The 19,809-nt window shown below is 36.1% G+C and overlaps 1 protein-coding gene across 1 annotated transcript in view; it reads left to right on the plus strand.

Moving 5' to 3' along the window:
- LOC111152227 (eyes shut homolog (Drosophila)) overlaps window positions 1-19,809 on the plus strand; it is a 1,631,332-nt gene that overhangs the window by 1,422,075 nt on the left and 189,448 nt on the right. The window contains 1 exon segment of the mRNA XM_022510634.1: window positions 16,390-16,610. Within this exon segment, the coding sequence (XP_022366342.1) occupies window positions 16,390-16,610 (221 nt within the window).

Below are 19,809 nucleotides of genomic sequence, written 5' to 3' on the forward strand. Positions count from 1 at the left end.
CTAAGAATGTTACTCTTTCTGATGCTAAGTGAATGGGATTGTTTTCTTAATTGCTTTCCAGATTGTTCATTTTAAGTATATAGAAGTGCACTGATTTTTGATGTTGATTTTGTATCCTGCAACTTTGCTAAATTCATTTATTAGTTTTAATTTTTTGTGGACTCTTTAGGGTTTTCTGTATATATCATCATGTCATCTACAGAGATTATTTCCTTTTATTTCTTTTTTCTGCCTAATTGTTCTGCTAGGACTTCCAGTACTATGTTGAATAGGAGTTTTAAGAATCGGCACACTTAAAAAAAAAAAAAAAAAAAAAAAAAGAATCGGCACACTTGTTTTCTGCCTGATCTTAGAGAAAAAGTTTTCAGGTTTTCACCATTGAGTATGGTATCAGCTATAGGCTTATCATATATGGCCTTTATTATGTAAAGTAATTTCCTTTTATTCCTAGTTTGAGCCTTTTTATAATAAAATAATGTTGAATTTTATTAAATGCTTTTTCTGTATCTGTTGATTGTGTGATCCTTATCCTTTGTTCTGTTAATGTGGTGCATCACATTGATTAATTTTTTATGTTGAACCATCCTTGCATTACAGGGATAAATCCCACTTGGTCAGGATATATAATTCTCATAATTAAATGTGCTCTTAAGTTTGGTTTACCAGTGTTTTACTGAAGATTTGCATCTTTATTCATCAGGTATATGAGCTTGCAGAATTTTTTTCTTGTAATGTCTTTTTCTGTCTTTAGTATCAGGAAGATGCTGGGCTCAAAGAATGATCTTGGAGTATTCCCTCCTCTTCAGTTTTCTGGAAGAGCTTGAGAAGGATTGTTATTAATTCTTTTTTAAATATTTTGTAGAATTCTCCTCTGAAGCCATCTGTTACTTGGCTTTTGTTTGTTGAGAGGTTTTTGATTACAGATTCATTCTCTTCTTATTCATCTGTTCAGATTTTTTATTTATTCATAATTCCCTCTTGGTAAGCTGTATGTTTCTGGGAATTGATCCACTTCTTAAGGGTTATCCAGTTTGTTGCTGTGCAATTGCTCATAGTTATCTCATAATCCTTTTTATTTCTGTGGCATCAGTTGTAATGTCATCTTTCATTTCTGATTTCATTTGAATCTCCTCTCTTTTTTAAAATTATTGTAGCTAAAGGTTAGTTGATTTTGATCTTTTCAGAAAACGAACTTTAGTTTTACTGATTTTTTTTAGTGTGTTCCTGTTCCCTATTGTATTTCCATTCTAGTTTTTGTATAATTTTAGTCTTTCTGCTAACATTGAACTTAGTTGACTCTTCTTTGTCTAGCTCCATGAGGTGTAAAGTTACATTGTTGATTTGAGATCTTTCTACTTCTTTAATAAAAGTTTTTCAAGCTATGAACTTTCCAGTTACTATGCTTTTGCTACATCCTATAAATTATGGTATATTATGTTCCATTGTCTCAGGATTTTTTCTAAATTTTTTAATTTATTTTTTGAACCATTTCTTCTTTGAAACAAGAGTGCATTTTGTTTAATTTCTCATACTGTTGCAACATGGGATTAGGGGTGCCAGCCCTCCATGCAGTTGAAATCCATTCATAATTTTGACTCCCCCAGAATTTAACTATTAGCCTACTGTTGACCAGAAGCCTAACTGATAATGAAACAGTTGATTAATGCATATTTTTATATGTATTTATATACTATATTTTTAAAACAACATAAGTTAAAATACTATTAAGAAAATCATAAGGAAGAGAAATGTATTTACACCACTGTGTGTGTGTGTGTGTGTGTGTGTGTGTGTCTTTATTTATTTATTTATTTATTGAAAAAAATCTGCATAGAGGGGACCTATTCAGTTCAACCCATGTCATTCTAGAGTCAGCTATATTTGAGAATTTTCCATTTTTTCTTCTGCTATTGATGTCCAGTTCCATTCCATTATGTTTGGAAAAATAATTGATATGATTTCAATCTCCTTCAATTTGTTAAGATTTTTTATTTGTAATCTAACTGTAATCTATCCTGGAGAGTGTTCCATATGTGCTTGAGAAGAATGTGTATTCTGCTGCTGTTGGATAGAATGTTCTGTATAAATCTGTTAGATCCATTTGTGCCACAGTGTTGTTCAGGTCTTCTTTTTCCTTATTATCTTCCAGCTGGATGCTCTAGTCATTATGCAAAGTGGGATATTAAAATCTCATACTATTATTGCATTGCTATTTCTCTCTTTGGTTTTGTCAGTGTTTGTTTCCTCTATGTGAGTGAGTTAACATTGGGTGCATATACATTTATAATTTTTAGATCTTCCTGACCAGCTGACCCTGTTAATCATTATATAATGTCATTCGTTGTCTCTTATGACTATAGTTGACTTCTCTGTTTTGTCCAAATAATGATAGCCATTCCTGCTCTTATTTGGTTACTATTTGCATGGGATATCTCTTTCCATTCTTTCGCTTTCAGGCTATATGTGTCTTTTTTTTTTTCCAGGCTATATGTGTCCTTAAAATTGAGTTTCTTATGGATAGAATATAGTTGTATTTGGGGATTTTTTTTAATCTTTTTTCTCCACTCAGTCACTTTATATATATATATATTTTTATTAACATATAATGTATTTTTAGCCCCAGGGGTAGAGGTCTGTGAATCGTCAGGATTACACACTTCACAGCACTCACCATAGCACATACTCTCAACAATGTCTATAACCCAACCACCCTCTTCCTACCCTCCTCCCCCCAGCAACCCTCAGTTTGTTTTGTGAGATTTAGAGTCTCTGATGGTTTGTCTCCCTCCCGATCCCATCTTGTGTCATTTTTTTCCTTCCCTACCCTCCAAAACCCCCACTTTTCCTATCAAATTCCTCATATCACAGAGATCATATAATAATTGTCTTTCTCTGATTGACTTATTTCAGTCAGCATTATATCCTCTAGTTCCATCCACGTTGTTACAAATGGCAATGTTTCATTTCTTTTGATGGCTGCATAGTATTCCATTATATATATATATATATATATATATATATACCACTTCTTCTTTATCAGTTCATCTGTTGATGGACATCTAGGTTCTTTCTATAGTTTGGCTATTGTGGACATTGCTGCTATAAACATTGGGATGCACATGCCTCTTCAGATGACTGCATTTGTATCTTTAGGGTAAATACCCAGTAGTGCGATTGCTGGGTCGTAGGGTAGCTCTATTTTCAACTTTCTGAGGAACCTCCATGCTGTTTTCCAGAGTGGTTGCACCAGCTTGCATTCCCACCAACAGTGAAGGAGGATTCCACTTTCTCCACATCCTCACCAGCATCTGTCTTTTCCTGACTTGTTAATTTTCGCCATTCTGACTGGTGTGAGGTGGTATCTCATTGTGGTTTTGATTTGTATTTCCCTGATGCCGAGTGATATGAAGCACTTTTTCATGTGTCTGTTGGCCATCTGGATGTCTTCTTTGCAGAAATGTCTGTTCATGTCTTCTGCCCATTTCTTGATTGGATTATTTGTTCTTTGGGTGTTGAGTTTGTTAAGTTCTTTATAGATTTTGGATACTAACCCTTTATCTGATATGTCATTTGCAAATATCTTCTCCCATTCTGTCAATTGTCTTTTGGTTTTGTTAACTGTTTCCTTTGCTGTGCAAAAGCTTTTGATCTTGTCCCAATAGTTCATTTTGGCCCTTGCTTCCCTTGCCTTTGGCAACGTTACTAGGAAGAAGTTGCTGCGGCTGAGGTGGAAGAGGTTCCTGCCTGTGTTCTCCTCAAGGATTTTGATGGATTCCTATCTCACATTGAGGTCCTTCATCCATTTTGAGTCTATTTTTGTGTGTGGTATAAGGAAGTGGTCCGGTTTCATTTTTCTGTATATGGCTGTCCAGTTTTCCCAACACCATTTGTTGAAGAGACTGTCTTTTTTCCATTGGACATTCTTTCCTGCTTTGTCAAAGATTGGTTGACCATAGAGTCGAGGGTCTATTTCTGGGCTTTCTATTCTGTTCCATTGATCTATATGTCTGTTTTTGTGCCAGTACCATACTGTCTTGATGATTACAGCTTTGTAATAGAGCTTGAAATCTGGAATTGTGATGCCACCAATGGCTTTCTTTTTCAACATTCCTCTGGCTATTTGATGTCTTTTCTGGTTCCATGTAAATTTTAGGATTATTTGTTCCATTTCTTTGAAAAAAAAATGAATGGCATTTTGATAGGGATTGCATTAAATGTACAGATCATTTTAGATAGCATAGACATTTTCACAATGTTTGTTCTTCCAATCCATGAGCATGGAACATTTTTCCATTCATTGGTGTTTTCCTCCATTTCTTTCAAGAGTACTTTATAGTTTTTGGAGTATAGATTCTTAGCCTCTTTGGTTAGGTTTATTCCTAGCTATCTTATGGTTTTGGGTGCAATTATAATGGGATTGACTCCTTAATTTCTCTTTTTTCTGTCTTCTTTTTGATGTATAGAAATGAAACTGATTTCTGTGCATTGATTTTATATCCTGGCACTTTACTGAATTCCTGTACAAGTTCTAGCAGATTTGGAGTGAAGTCTTTTGGGTTTTCCACATAAAGTATCATATCATCTGCAAAGCGTGAGAGCTTGACTTCTTCTTTGCCAATTTGGGTGCCTTTAATTTCTTTTTGTTTTCTGATTGCTGAGGCTAGGACTCCTAGTACTATGTTGAATAGTAGTGGTGATAATGGACATCCCTGCTGTGTTCCTGACCTTAGAGGAAAAGCTCTCAGTTTTTCTCCATTGAGAATGATAGTTGCTGTGGGTTCTTCATAGATGGCTTTGATGATATTGAGGTATGTATCCTCTATCCCTACACTTTGAAGAGTTTTGATCAATAAAGGATGCTGTACTTTGTCAAATGGTTCTTCAGCATCTATTGAGAGTATCGTATGGTTCTTGTTCTTGCTTTTATTAGTGTATTGTATCACATTGATTGATTTGTGGATGTTGAACCAACCTTGCAGCCCAGGAATAAATTCCACTTGGTCATGCTGAATATGCCTTTTAATGTACTGTTAGATCCTATTGGCTAGTATTTTGGTGAGAATTTTCACATCTGTGATCATCAAGGATATTGGTCTATAATTCTCTTTTTTGATGGTATCTTTGTCTGGTTTTGCGATCAAGGTAATGCTGGCCTCATAAAATGAGTTTGGATACAGATGTAGTGAAAAGAAGGGCCATCTGTACCCCAATGTTTATAGCAGCAATGGCCACGGTCGCCAAACTGTGGAAAAAACCAAGATGCCCTTCAACGGACGAATGGATAAGAAAGATGTGGTCCATATACACTATGGAGTATTATGCCTCCATCAGAAAGGATGAATACCCAACTTTTGTAGCAACATGGACGGGACTGGAAGAGATTATGCTGAGTGAAATAAGTCAAGCAGAGAGAGTCAATTATCATATGGTTTTACTTATTTGTGGAGCATAACAAATAGCATGGAGGACATGGGGAGTTAGGAGAAGGGAGTTGGGGGAAATTGGAAGGGGAGGTGAACAATGAGAGACTATGGACTCTGAAAAACAATCTGAAGGGTTTGAAGAGGTGGGGGGGTGGGAGGTTGGGGGAACCAGGTGGTGGGTATTAGAGAGGGCATGGATTGCATGGAGCACTGGGTGTGGTACAAAAACAATGAATACTGTTATGCTGAAAATAAATTTTAAAAAAATGATTAAAAAAATAATAAAAATTTTTTAAAAAATGAGTTTGGAAGTTTTCCTTCCATTTCTATTTTTTGGAACAGTTTCAGGAGAATAGGAATTAATTCTTCTTTAAATGTTTGCTAGAATTCCCCTGGAAAGCCATCTGGCCCTGGGCTCTCATTTGTTGGGAGATTTTTGATGACTGCTTCAATCTCCTTTATGGTTATGGGTCTGTTCAGGTTTTCTGTTTCTTCCTGGTTCAATTTTGGTAGTTTATATGTCTCTAGGAATGCATCCATTTCTTCCAGATTGTCAAATTTGCTAGCGTATAGTTGTTCATAATATGTTCCTATAATTGTTTGTGTTTCTTTGGTGTTCGTTGTGCTGTCTCATCTTTCATTCATGATTTTATTTTATGTGGGTCCTTTCTCTTTTCTTTTTGATAATTCTGGCCAGGGGCTTATCAATCTTATTAATTCTTTCAAAGAACCAGCTCCTAGTTTCATTGATTTGTTCCACTATTCTTTTAGTTTCTATTTCATTGATTTCTGCTCTGATCTTATTTCTCTTCTCCTGCTAATTTAGGCTTTCTTTGCCATTCTTTCTCCTGCTCCTTTAGGAGTACGGTGAGGTTCTGTACTTGAGACCTTTCTTGTTTCTTGAGAAAGGCTTATATCGCTATATATTTTCCTCTCAGGACTGCCTTTGCTGTGTCCCAAAGATTTTGAACACTTGTGTTTTCATTATCATTTGTTTCCATGATTTTTTTCAATTCCTCTTTAATTTCCTGGTTGACCCATTCATACTTTAGTAGGATGCTCTTTAGTCTCCATGTATTTGGGTTCTTTCCAACTTTCCTCTTGTGATTGAGTTCTAGCTTCAGAGCATTGTGGTCTGAAAATATGCAGGGAATGATCCCAATCTTTTGGTACCAGTTAAGACCTGATTTATGACCCAGGATGTGATCTATTCTGGAGAATCTTCCATGTGCACTAGAGAAGAATATGTATTCTGTTGATTTGGGATGGAATGTTCTGAGTATATCTATGATGTCCATCTGGTCCAGTGTGTCATTTAAGGTCTTTATTTCCTTATTGATCTTTTGCTTGGATGATCTGTCCATTTCAATGAGTGGGGTGTTAAAGTCCCGTACTATTATTGTATTATTGTCGATGTGTTTCTTTGATTTTGTTATTAATTGGTTTATATACTTGGCTGCTCCCATGTTAGGGGCATAGATATTTAAAATTGTTAGATCTTCTTGTTGGACAGACCCTTTGAGTCCCTTTGAGTATGATATAGTGTCCTTCCTAATCTTATTATAGTCTTTGGCTTAAAATCTAATTTATCTGATATAAGGATTGCCACCCCTGCTTTCTTCTGATGTCCATTAGCATGGTAAATTATTTTCCATCCCCTCACTTTAAATCTGGAGGTGTCTTTAGGTCTAAAATGAGTTTCATGTAGACAGCATATTGATGGGTTTTGTTTTTTTTATCCATTCTAATACCCTGTGTCTTTTGATAGGGGCATTTACCATTTACATTCAGGGTAACTATTGAGAGATATGAATTTAGTGACTTTCTATTGCCTGTAAGGTGACTGTTACTGTATATTGTCTCTGTTCCTTTCTGGTCTACTACTTTTAGGCTCTCTCTTTGTTTAGAGGACCCCTTTCAATATTTCCTGTAGGGCTGGTTTGGTATTCACAAATTCTTTTAGTTTTTGTTTGTCCTGGGAGCTTTTTATCTCCCCTATTTTCAATGACAGCCTAGCTGGATATAGTACAATTGGCTGCATATATTTCACGTTTAGTGCTCTCTATATATCATGGCAGTTCTTTCTGTCCTGCGAGGTCTCTGTGGATAGGTCTGCTGCCAATCTAATATTTTTACCATTGTATGTTAGAGACTTCTTGTCCCAAGCTGCTTTCAGGATTTTCTCTTTGTCACTAAAACTTGTAAGTTTTACTATTCGATGACAGGGTGTGGACCTATTTTTATTGATCTTGAGGGGACTCCTCTGTGCACCCTGGATTTTGATGCTTGTTCCCTTTGCCATATTAGGGAAATTCTCTACAATAATTCACTCCAATATACCTTCTACCCCCCCCATCTTTCTTCTTCTTCTGGAATCTCAATTATTCTAATATTGTTTCATCTTATGGTATCACTTATCTCTTGAATTCTCCCCTCATGGTCCAGTATTTGTTTGTCTCTCTTTTGCTCAGCTTCTTTATTCTCCATCATTTGGTCTTCTATATCACTAATTCTCTCTTCTGCCTCATTTATCCTAGCAGTTAGAGCCTACATTTTTTATTGCACCTCATAATAGCTCTTTTGATTTCAGCTTTAGATTTTATTACTCCAGAAAGGGTTTCTGTGATATCTTCCATACCTTTTTCGAGCCCAGCTAGCACCTTGAAAATAATCATTGCGAACTCTAGACGTATTACCAATGTCCATATTGATTAGGTCCCTAGCCTTTGGTACTGCCTCTTGTTCTTTTATTTTTTTTTTGTGGTGAGTTTTTCTGTCTTGTCATTTCATCCAGATAATAATATATGAACTAGAGAATAAAATGCTAAAAAGATGGCAAAGACACCAGAAAAATACACGCTAACCAAATCAGAAGAGGCCCCAAATTGGGGGGAGAAGAAAGGGGATAAAAAGAAGTTCAAAAAAATTTTTTAATTAAAAAATATATTTTTTATAATATATATATTTTTTCATATAAATGTGTGTATTACACACACACACACACATTAATCTGGTGAATAGAACAGAGCCACCCACTTGATTTTGGGTATATTTTGGTCTCTTAGAAGAAACTACCTCCCAAAATTTTAAAGAAAGAAAAACTTAGGGGAACCTGGGTGGCTCAGTGGGTTAATCCTCTGCCTTCAGCTCAGGTCATGATCTCAGGGTCCTGGGATCAAGCCCCGCATCAGGCTCTCTGCTCAGTGGGGAGCCTTCTTCCCCATCTTTCTCTGCCTACTTGTGATCTCTCTCTGTCTTTGTCAAATTAATAAATAAAATCTTAAAAAAAAAAAAAAGAAAAACATACACACACACACACAAATAAGGGTAAACACGTTGAAGGGATGGAATATGACTATAAAGATGAAATTTTTAAAAATTCTAAAAAAGGAACTGATAAGATAAATTGGTTGGAAAAAGAAAGAAAAAGAAAGTGGGGAGAATTTGCTCAGGCTGGAGACTAGAACAAACCCCTGCTATTTAGTGTATATTTTGATCTATTAGAAGAAATTGTATCCCAAAAGTTTTTAGAAGAAAAAACCCTATATGTATACAGAAAATAAAGTTAGATACAATGAAGGATAAAATATGACTGTAATAATGAAGGTTTAAAAAGATTTTTTTAGAAAGGTATTGTTAAGATAAACTGGTTAAAAAAGTTAAAAGAGGAAAAGTTAAGAAAAATTAGAATAAGAAAAAAATAAAATTAAAAAATTTAATTAACTTTGCAAGACTAAGGAATCATGGGGAGAAAGCTATGAATTCCATGCTTTGCTTTCCCCTCCTCAGGAATTCTGCTGTTCTCCTTGATCAGTGAGCTTGGTCTTGGCTGGATGTTCTTGCTGATCTTCTGGAGGAGGGGCCTGTTGCAGTGATTCTCAAATGTCTTTGCCCGAGGTAGAATTGCACTGCCCTTGCCAGAAGCCAGGCTAAGTAATCTGCTCAGGTTCACTCTTGGAGCTTTTATTCCCTGAACGCTTTCTGTAGAGCTCTGGAGGATGAGAATAAAAATGTCCTCCCAGTCTCCAACCCAGAGGAGCCAAGAGCTCAGGGCCACACTCTTCAGTGTGCCCTCAGAGAAAAGCTGTCAATCACTCCTGTTTCCCTGGTCTCTGGCAGTGCTCTGAGCTCACCTGGCCTGTGACCGAGCATTTCTGTCTCTGGCACATGGCCCCGTTTGGAGTCTCCAAACCCAGCAGATTTCTGCCACTCTGCTCTTTGGCAGATGAAGGTGAGTCTCCTCAAATGTGCCACTTGTGGGGTCCCTGCTCAAAGAGCAGTGGCCTGACCTTGCCACAGATCACAGTTTAAGGTAACCCCAAGCTGAGAGCTCACTTCTCAGCTCTGCCTCTGTACCAGCTTCCCTGCTCTGATACCTGCGAGCTCTGCTATACTCAAACACCCCTGATCCTTCTGTGACCTTGCTGGACCTGAGACCACACTGTCCCTGAGAGTGCTCCACCCCTGCTTAGCCACTGGAGCAATGTCCCTCAGTGGAGCAGACTTTTAAATGTTCAAATTTTGTGCTCATTGCTCCACCACTTGCCAGGAGCTGGCCCCTCCCCCCTCAGTCTATTTTCTCATTGCTTCAGATTCACTTCTCCGCACATCCTACCTTTCAGAAAGTGGTTGAATTTCTGTTTCTAGAATTGCTGCTTTTCTTCTCTTCAATCTCTTGTTGGATTTGTAGGTATTCAGAATAGTTTGATAACTATCTAGCTGAACTCCTGCAACCTGATGTCATCTCAGTCTGCTACTCCTCCGCCATCTTGACTCCTCCTCTCAGTCACTTTATATTTTTTGATTGAGAGTTACTCCATTTACATATAAAGTAATTATTGGTAAGTAAGGAGTTACTCTTTCCATTTCATTGTTTTCTATCTTATAGCTTTTTTATCCCTCTTTTTCTCCCTTGCGCTCTTCCTTTGTGTTTCACTGATTTTTTGTATACACGTGTGTATGAGACATACTTTGATGCCTTTGTCATTTTTTTGTATCTTTCATATACTCTATATTTCTGGTTATCATAGAGCTGACTTTGAACATCTTACAATTATAATAATGTATTTGAAGCTGATAGCAACTTCAACTGCTCTAATCTTCAAGGTTTTTTTACTTCCTTTTTTACTTCTTTTACTTCTTTTTTTTTACTTCTTTTACTTTTTTCTTTTACTTTTACTTCTTCCCTCTCTACACTTAACGATTGATCTCACATTTACACCTTTTTTTTATATTGTGCATACATTGACACGTCTTATAGTTAAAATGTTTTTACACTTTTTATCTTTTAACTTTTATACCAGAATGACAAGTGATGTATGCCCCACCATGACAGTATTGTATTCTATATTTGTTTATATATCACCCTTATTAATAAGATTTATATTTTCATATGCTTTCATGTTGCTGTTTAGAGTCCTTTCATTTCACCTTGAAGGATTCCCTTTAGCATTTCCTGTAATGTAGATCTACTAGTGATAAGCTTCCCCAGCTTTAGTTTATTTGGCAAAGTCTATATCTGTCCTTCGTTTTTAAAAGACAGTTTTGCCAGGTATAGTGATCTTGCTTGGCAGGGTTTTTTTTTCTTTTGGTTTTGAGCACTTTGAATATATCATCCCAGTCCCTCTGGCCTTGAAGAATTCTGGCAAGAAATTCACTGATAGCATGATAGGGACTCTTTTTATGTGATGAGTCACTTTTTATTTTTTTTCTGCTCTCAGTATTCTCTATCTTTGACTTTTCACAATTTGATTATGTGTCTTGGTGTGGACTTCTTTGAGTTCTTTCTTGTGGCAGTTTTTTGGGCTTCTTAAATCTGGTTGTCCATTTTCTCCCCTAAATTGTGAAATTTTAAGTCATTAATGTCTTTCTTTTTCAATACAGCAATAAATGTTTATCTTCATTCCAACTGAAAGAATCAAATAAGAAAATACTTAAATAAGAAAAGTTAAAATTCTCATGTTTATTAAGTCATCATATGTTCAAGTAAGGATTCTATCCTTCTCTCTCTTCTTCTGATAGTCCCCTAATGCATATATTGATCCATTTGATAGTGTCTTATAAGTTCCTTAGGTTTTCCTCACTCTTTTTCAATCTTTTTTTCTTTTTAGTCCTCTAACTCAATAATTTCAAAGAAACCTGTCTTTGAGTTTACTGATTTCTTTCTTCTGCTTGATCAAATCTTTTGATGAATCACTCTAGTGATTTTTTCAATTTAGTTTTATATCTTCAGCTCCAAAACTTCTTGGTGATTCTTTACTGTCTTTTCTCTTTGTTGATATTCTCATTTTCTTCATGCTTCATTTTCCTGAACTCATTCAGGTTCTTCATGACAGCTTTTTAAAAATTCTTTTGTCAGGTACTTCAATTTCTTTAGGGTTGGTTGCTGGAGATTTATTCTGCCCCTTTGATTTTTCCTGTTTCTTCCTGTACCTTTTAAAATTCATGATGGGATCTACACATTTGAAAAAACAGACATCTCTCCCAGTCTTTATGGACTTGTTCTGTATAAGAAAGGACCTTCATCAATCAGCCCAGCTAGAGAGTCTGGGAACCTCTCAAACCTTTATGTGGCTACATCTTCTGTGGACTGGTGTGTGTAAATTCCCTATTATAGGAATTTGCCAGTTTCTTTTTTTCAGGCAGTCATAGTCTTTTGCTCCCTCTGGTGTCTGTCTACAATTCTGCAGTTTCTCTGGAGGTGCCACAAGCTACCCAGTTGTCTTTTGTTCTTAGCAGCCCCAGAGTTCCTAGGGTATATGGGTCATGTCAAAGTTCCAAGTCAGGCAAAATAGAAACCCGGCCCTCCAGAAGCCCACAGAAAACCCAGAATGTTGGAAGCATGTTCTACTCTTCTCCACTCCACCCCCTTGCTCTGGTCCCAGTAAGAGGCCACAATATCATATCAGCTTCAGTCTGCTACATCAGTGGTCCTCTGGAACAGCAAAATACCATCCAGCCATCTTTTGTTTTCAGTGATGGCCAGACATCTACATAATGGGATGTCCTGTCAGTACTCCAAGACAGAGGAAACAAACTTATTCTTCAGTCAGCCCCTTGAAAAGCCATTATTTTGGATGCACAGTTCAACTCTTTCCACTGCCAGGGAGAAGTCAGAAGTTAAGGAGGTTTTACCCACCCTTCCCAGTGAGCTGCAGGACATGTCTATGGTGAGTGAGTGCATGCTAGTCCAAAACTTTGTCTTTGTTCTCGGTAGCCGCCAACCTGGCACACTTTCTTATCAGCACTTAGATTCAGGCAAGACAGAAGCTAGTCCCTTGGGCAGGCCCTGAAAAGTCTGCACTTAGTATATATGTTTCAGTCTTCTATTTCCCTCCCCAGAGTGGAACTGGGAGCTGGATGTTTTCTTCCAGTTATGCTTCACTGAGTCTGGGGGGAAGCTTTGGCCAGTGTCACAGATTTTCCTACCATCTTCGATACAGCTGGTTTCATATTCACCTAGGGTACAAGTGCTTCTTAACTCAATCTACTCATTTCTCACAAAAGGATTTGGTCTGTGTATTGTTGTTGAATTAGTGTTTCCCTAAGAGAAGAAATATCTGGAGCTTTTTATTTGGCCATCTTGCTGATCAGTACACTGAATTTTCTAGGTATTTCATTTCCATGTGATTTCATTCCCCCAGATTACATTAAATTTCCTTACAGACAAGAATAATCCCATATCCTTTTTTTGGGTGGGGGGTATTTCCACTTTCCTATATCACTGTGCTCACAGGGTAGCAACTCAGTTCATTGATTGTTTCGCTAAAGTTCACTTCCTTCTTTGACAAAGTGAGGAGATACTATTTTGAGAACATTTCCTAACCTAAAAACCCTTAAGAACCAAAGATTTAACTGTAAAGTATGGGACCATTGAGGATTTCATTACTATTTATCAAACTTTAAAAAAAGAAAAACAAAAAAAAAAAACCTCTTTGTTTAAGCTACTTGATATTAATCTCGTAAGAAATTTGAGAACTTCCATATAAGCACCACTCAGCACTCAATACTATATATACTAAATATAGAAAGTTATATTAGAATTAAAGCCATATTAATATTCCTTTTTGAGTGGTATCCAGTGACAACCTCCCATATGCTGAATCTAGCAAAACTGCAAGGTTCTATGGCAGCATAAAGTGGAAGAGGCCTAGAAGATAAATAAGAAACTGTAAAAAAAAAAAAAAAAAATAGTATTAAGTTTCATGAATAAGGTGATTTGTAACAAACTTACATTAAACCACCTATTTGTAAGACACTGCTGTGGACTCTAAGAGAATCCCAAGATGACCACGGTGGAGGGCCTACCCTAAAGGGATAAAAATATAGAAGAGACTGTATTATCACAGATTATTATACTATTGGAGGGGAGGAGAGAGAGAGAGAAATCTTCTAACTGCAAAGAGATGAAGGATTGAGATATATACTTGTTCTGCCTTTTGATCCCCTTTGATTTAATGCCTCTAAATTTTTAGAAATTTTAGACAAATCATATATAAGAAGTTATTTAAATAATCCTTCTTCCCAAACACCTTAGCCAACATCTCTTATTCATCCCTATTCTAAGACTTGATGTTTTCTGATTTTGAATTTGTCTGCATACAATTCAGAAAATATTAAAAACAAAAATTTGGTATCAACACATAAAGTCAATTCATTTCAATTATAAGTCATCATATTCTTGGGTAAAGACAAGTACGCTCCAATAGTTATCTTAAGTAAAAAGTACATTAGAGTTACCTTCCTATTAACATAAAAGTTATTTAATTTCAGACAGATTTGAGGCTGTAAAACTAAACATTGAATCAAGATACCATTACAGAAATGCATGTAGACTCCAGTGTCCAAATTCAAGTTAAAACAGAATAAAAAAGAGATAAAGCAGTTTCTTATCTGTCTCCACTTCTGGTTTTTAGAAGTTTCTTCCCTTTTGCCTGTCTTCTTATTTTATTCCCACATTTTATAAAAGAGCAGCTATATTCTTCCTTTAAAGAGAAAACTCTGAGAGGAAAGGGAATGCTCATTTCACCTAGTCATTTGTGGAGTCCTTTTCGCTCAGTCACCATTCATATTCTTCATTATCTTGATGATTCCTCCTTGATTATCCATGTCTGTTCTCTGTGGTTTTATCTTGTAAGATCATATCTTGATGTCAGACTCTATTCTCCATAGTCTGATTCACAAGAAGTTATTAGAAAAGACTTATTTTAAAGACCTGTCTCCTTAGGAATGATTATACACACAAAAGGCAGCTCTTGGATAATTAAGAGTCTGGGGATAGAGGAAGTCAACCATTTTAATGGTTATCTATGTGCAGTCAACGGCAGCAGCTTTTTTAGACATTTCAGGACTCTAGCTAAGCTTGAGCCTCAGATCAGAAGAAATACAAGAGCCATCTACTTCATTGTTTGGGTGTTTTTTAATGGTCTAATAAATCATAGATAACTGTATAGACTTTCCCTCAGATCTGCCTACTGCTGACAGAAGAAGAGGATATTCTTCCATCCTCTATCAGTTTTGTGCTAAAACAGCACACTTGTCAAAGCTGTGAGAGGGTTTGCTGTTCCAGGTGTGTGATCAATACACAAAGATGTCAGAGATCCTCCGTGAGAGAGGGTCATGGCCTTGGAATCGCTGAGTCTGCAAGTTCGTGATAGATCCCTGATTGCATTAGCAGTGAGTCACATATCTTAAATGATAAAGGAATTCTGCAATAGTTTGTTAGAGTAATTAGTATAAATGGGCTAACATACGAGAAAGGATGTGAAAACAGACGTATTCCTGTGCTGCATGCATACTCAATACACCTTGAGACTTCTGCCCCACGATGCCCAAAGTTAGTCATCCTCTGGATAACTACATAGCTGAATCTTTTATAAAATACATATACATAAAATTAAGAATATCTTCAGGAGCAGAACTCAAGTCACTAAAAAAGAACAAGAGCTCAAATAATAGAGTTAGTTTGATCTATTATGGGTCATGGAGATGCTTTGATGTTCCTAGAATTGAACACGCTTCTGTTCCCTAAAAGCACATTTGCATCAAACCAGAACATATTAGTATAAACATTAAGTGGCATTACTAAGCATTTCCCATCCTCTCCTCCCCTTAGAGCCCTAACTTAATTATTTGGCCCTAGTTTTAGAATTCTTGCAATGATAGTTTTCCATTTTAGTGTATCTGTAATGTCAATGTAAATATTTTTCAGCTATCAGTTTGGAGTGCTTGAATGTGTTTTGGGGATAAGGACATCAAAGACATAACATACAGAAATGCTGCTGCATGCACCTTTCATATGCCAAAAGCCCTGAAGATCAGGGTGTCATTACCGGTTCATCCAGAATTCTTTTGTAACTCATAAATTCCTCTTGGGGAAGCTACATTTTATATACATATAAATGATGAGAATTCAATTTATATATGTTATTGAAGGGTAGGAAGAAAGATTAAGTCACAGTTTACTTTGTGCCAGTGGTTTTATTGTCATTCTGGTCAGTGAGTAAACTCTGTTTCCAAGTAAGGTCACATTCTGAGCTGCCGAGTGTTACAACATCCATATATGAATTTGGGGGAACACAATTCAGTCCCTAACAATAGTTAATTAACAAGGCTCTATTTTCTTTCTCTGCCATTATTTGGTGCTATTCACATTAAAATGCAAACACTTGAGTTCCAAAATACATTTCAGAGTAATCAATCAGCAAGTTTTATTGAATGCTCTTTATTTTTTACTGTTTTATTAGATATTGTGAGAGATACAAAAGAAATGTAAAATAAGGGCCCTTTTCAAAAGTAACTTATCCTACTACCTAGTAGAGGTGACAAAACTAAGCAACAATTACAACCTGTTTTACACAGAAAAAATACATTAAAATATGCATTATAGAACAGAACATTCTAGGTCTTTGTCATATAATCTGACCATACCTTATAAGATGTTTTTTTGTTGTTGTTTTTCCTATAGATACATTTTGAATCAATGTTTCTTGGCCATATCCCAGCAAATATTAAGATCCATAAGAAAGCAGGTCACATTTATGGCTTCAAAGGCTGCATTCAAGAGTTTCAAGTAAACAACAAAGAATTCTTCATCATTGATGATGCACTGCGTGGAAAGAACATTGAGAACTGCCATGTCCCATGGTGTGCTCATCATCTATGCCACAACAATGGCACCTGCATCAGGTTAGTTTTAGCCTCTTTATCTCCAACCTATATTCCATGATTCCAAGTTCTTAAACAGAAACCAGTAGCATTTTCACCTGGTGATAAAAAAGAAAGGTATGGATTTCTAAGTTTGAATATGCATCACCTAGGTCATGCACACATGTGGTGAATACTCGTTTGTTTATTCAAAGAAATTTATATATTGTGACTTCAATGTCAAGAAATACCTGACCTCTGAAAATAACTAGGTGACTGGACCTGATTTTGGCAATTTCAAATAACCTGAATTCGGCAATTTCAGATGGATCCAAACATAATTTTACTAATGGGATCTGCTTTGGGGATATATGAATGACAGATTTTTATTCATTGATAATGGTTTTGATGCATCCATTTTTATTGTGATTTTCTTTTTTTTTTGCTTCATCTTCAGAAAACAAAAGATCTACTTAGATCTCTGAGATTAAAGATGGAGAAGAATGCTTACATCAGCTTCTTTTTATTTGCAATCTTTATGTCAAGGAGGAAAAATCCTGTATACCTTCTTTTCCTTGAAATAAAGATTCATCTTGCCTATAAGCTGAAGAAGATTTTAATGAAAATTACTTTCTGCTCCACTAAAATGTCTTAGGTTAATCAACCCTGAGGGAGTCTCATTTGGACAGTGTAGAACATATTCCCAAATTTCTTTAGTCCTCTGAGAAATCTTTATTTCAGGGCTACAAATAATGACAGAGCGGATGCTAAAACATGTACAGATTATATTAATTCAAGTCAAGGGAAAATTGACCAAATCTCACAGGAAATATCTTAATTAATTCACCTCAGCATTTCTAAGGGGCAAGCTATCAAGTAGTTAATGACTTCACAAAAGTAAACTTCTATATGCGTAGTGTGGGAAGGAGAAAAATTTTATCAATAGAGTAGGATAAGAAATGGGAGGCAGAGATGGGCTTGAAAATAATCACTGGAATAGGAAATGAAAAATGAGGAAGAGCCAAATGGCAAAGACAAGGAACAGAGGAATGGACAGGTATGATAAAGTCAAGGTGATATATTTACCAAACAATCACAGAGTGACCTAATAAATTTGAAGAAAAAGCGTGGTTTAGTGGAAAAAAAGGATGTCAGCTCTTGGAGTGTCTGAAACCCTTTGCTTCTGATTAACTCTGTCCAGGTCTATGCCTTGATTTACACATTTGTAAAATAACAACAGCAATATGGACCTATTTTGTGTAGGAAAAATATAACAGATGAAGTTTTAAAGGACTTTAAATAAAGAGTGAATTTTGAGTTTGAGTGAAGATATCTTCCTTGGCCATGGTTATTTTTCTGAAGGAATCAAAACCAAGGCCTTATTTAATAAATATTCTGCTTTATCATGAACTCACCAAAGGCAATTATTTTTAAAGATATGATAATACAAAAATTAAACAACAAGATAAACTTCAGAACCTTGAAGGAAAATGAATTTTTGTGTAATCAAGTGAAATAGAAACAGGAAAAATGCTTCTCTGACAGAGTTTCTAATATCTGAAATATTTGTGTCTTTCAGCCTAAATAAATATTGTCAATGAGGCTTTACCAGTGATAGAATTATAAAAGTGACAGGAATTATGTTTTCTCCCTTTCTATATGTGGTAAACAGACTCTAACCGTCCTCATCATCCCCTTTCCCAATATTCATGCCTTTGCCTCATTCCCTCTCCTTAAGTGTAGATAGGATCTGTGATTTCCTTCTAACCAACAGAATAATCAGTACCATACGGCGATGAGATGTCACTCCCATGATTAGGTTGCATAAGATTGTTAGCTGCATCTTGCAAGGAGACTCTCTCTTGCTGAATTTGATAAAGCACGGAGCAATTTGGGGAAGGTCCATGTAACATGGCTCTGGGAACAGCCTCCAGCCAACCACCAGCAAGGAGCTGAGGGTGGCCTCTAGCTGACAGCAAGTAAATACTGAAGCCTTCAGTTCTACAACTGCTAGAAATTAAATTTTACCAACAACCAAGTGAGCTTGGGAGTAGGTCCTTCCCCTGTTGAAACTTGAATAAGACCCCAACCTGAACAACACTGTGATTGAAGCTTATGAGACTTATACAGAGGATGAGTTAAACCTTACACAAACTCTTGACTCACAAATACAATAAGATAATAAATGTGTGTTGTTTTAAGCTGCTAATGTTGTGGTAACTTTGCTATGCAGCAATAGAAAACAAATACACTCAAATTTTCTGTATAAGTGTCCACATCACCAACTCGGAGAAATAAGTAAGAGTTAGTTTTACTTTATAACAATAACTGTCTGAGATACTGTAAGCCAAATACAAGTTAAATAAAATAAAACTCTTATTTTCATAAATTTGAGAACCTCATATTACTTCTGGTCTTATTTTTTATTTAATATGTATTTGAAAATGAAAGTAAAGATAATTATTCTAGAAAGATAGATATAATAGTCCTAGGCTGATACATACTTTATTTGTTTATTCTCTTAGATTTATTTCAACAAACATCACCTAAGGACCAAATAAGGGCTAAGGAGTAAGTGAAACAAAGATGTACATTCGAGATACCATCCTGTACACAGAAGCTTTCACTCTAGTATGGAAGCTTTATCAGCTTGTTAAGCCTTAGAGTGAATTTTCCCACCCAAAAAAAAGAAAAAAAATATATATATATATATAGTCTTCTGTTATATACATTATTCTGGCCTATCCATTTCCCAGTCTTTCAACCTCTCAGCCCTACTCCAGAGAAATCCACTCAAATGTCAACTGATTCTGGCAATCACTATTTAAGGTCTTCCAGATCTGTATGTACCTTTTATTGTTAGTGAAATGGAGACTTGCTGTCTGTTACCCAACAAATAAAACACTTCTTCACATTCTATGAACAACATGATTTCTATCTAGATTGCCAGTGCTGAACTGCCAAAACAACTCTTTGCATTATTGCATCCAGGACATGCTGGTACATGGCAACCATGATTTCCATTCCAGCATCTCTTTATGCACACCAATACCATAATACACTGGAGGTGGCTAGTTCCAGAATGACAACAAAAATAGACTTCTCAGAAGGGTCATAAGAACAGCCCCTAGGAGGTCAAAAGTTTAATGTAAGAAGAGCATAGATAGCTATAGGACTACAGGGAGGATGATCTAAATCAGAATGGTATCTTCACTCTTCCTTGTCCTGTCTAAAAACACCC

The sequence above is a fragment of the Enhydra lutris genome, unplaced genomic scaffold (genome assembly GCF_002288905.1).
Source record: "Enhydra lutris kenyoni isolate GAN:26980312 unplaced genomic scaffold, ASM228890v2 scaffoldscaffold28, whole genome shotgun sequence".
In the NCBI taxonomy this organism is placed as follows: Eukaryota; Metazoa; Chordata; class Mammalia; order Carnivora; family Mustelidae; genus Enhydra; species Enhydra lutris.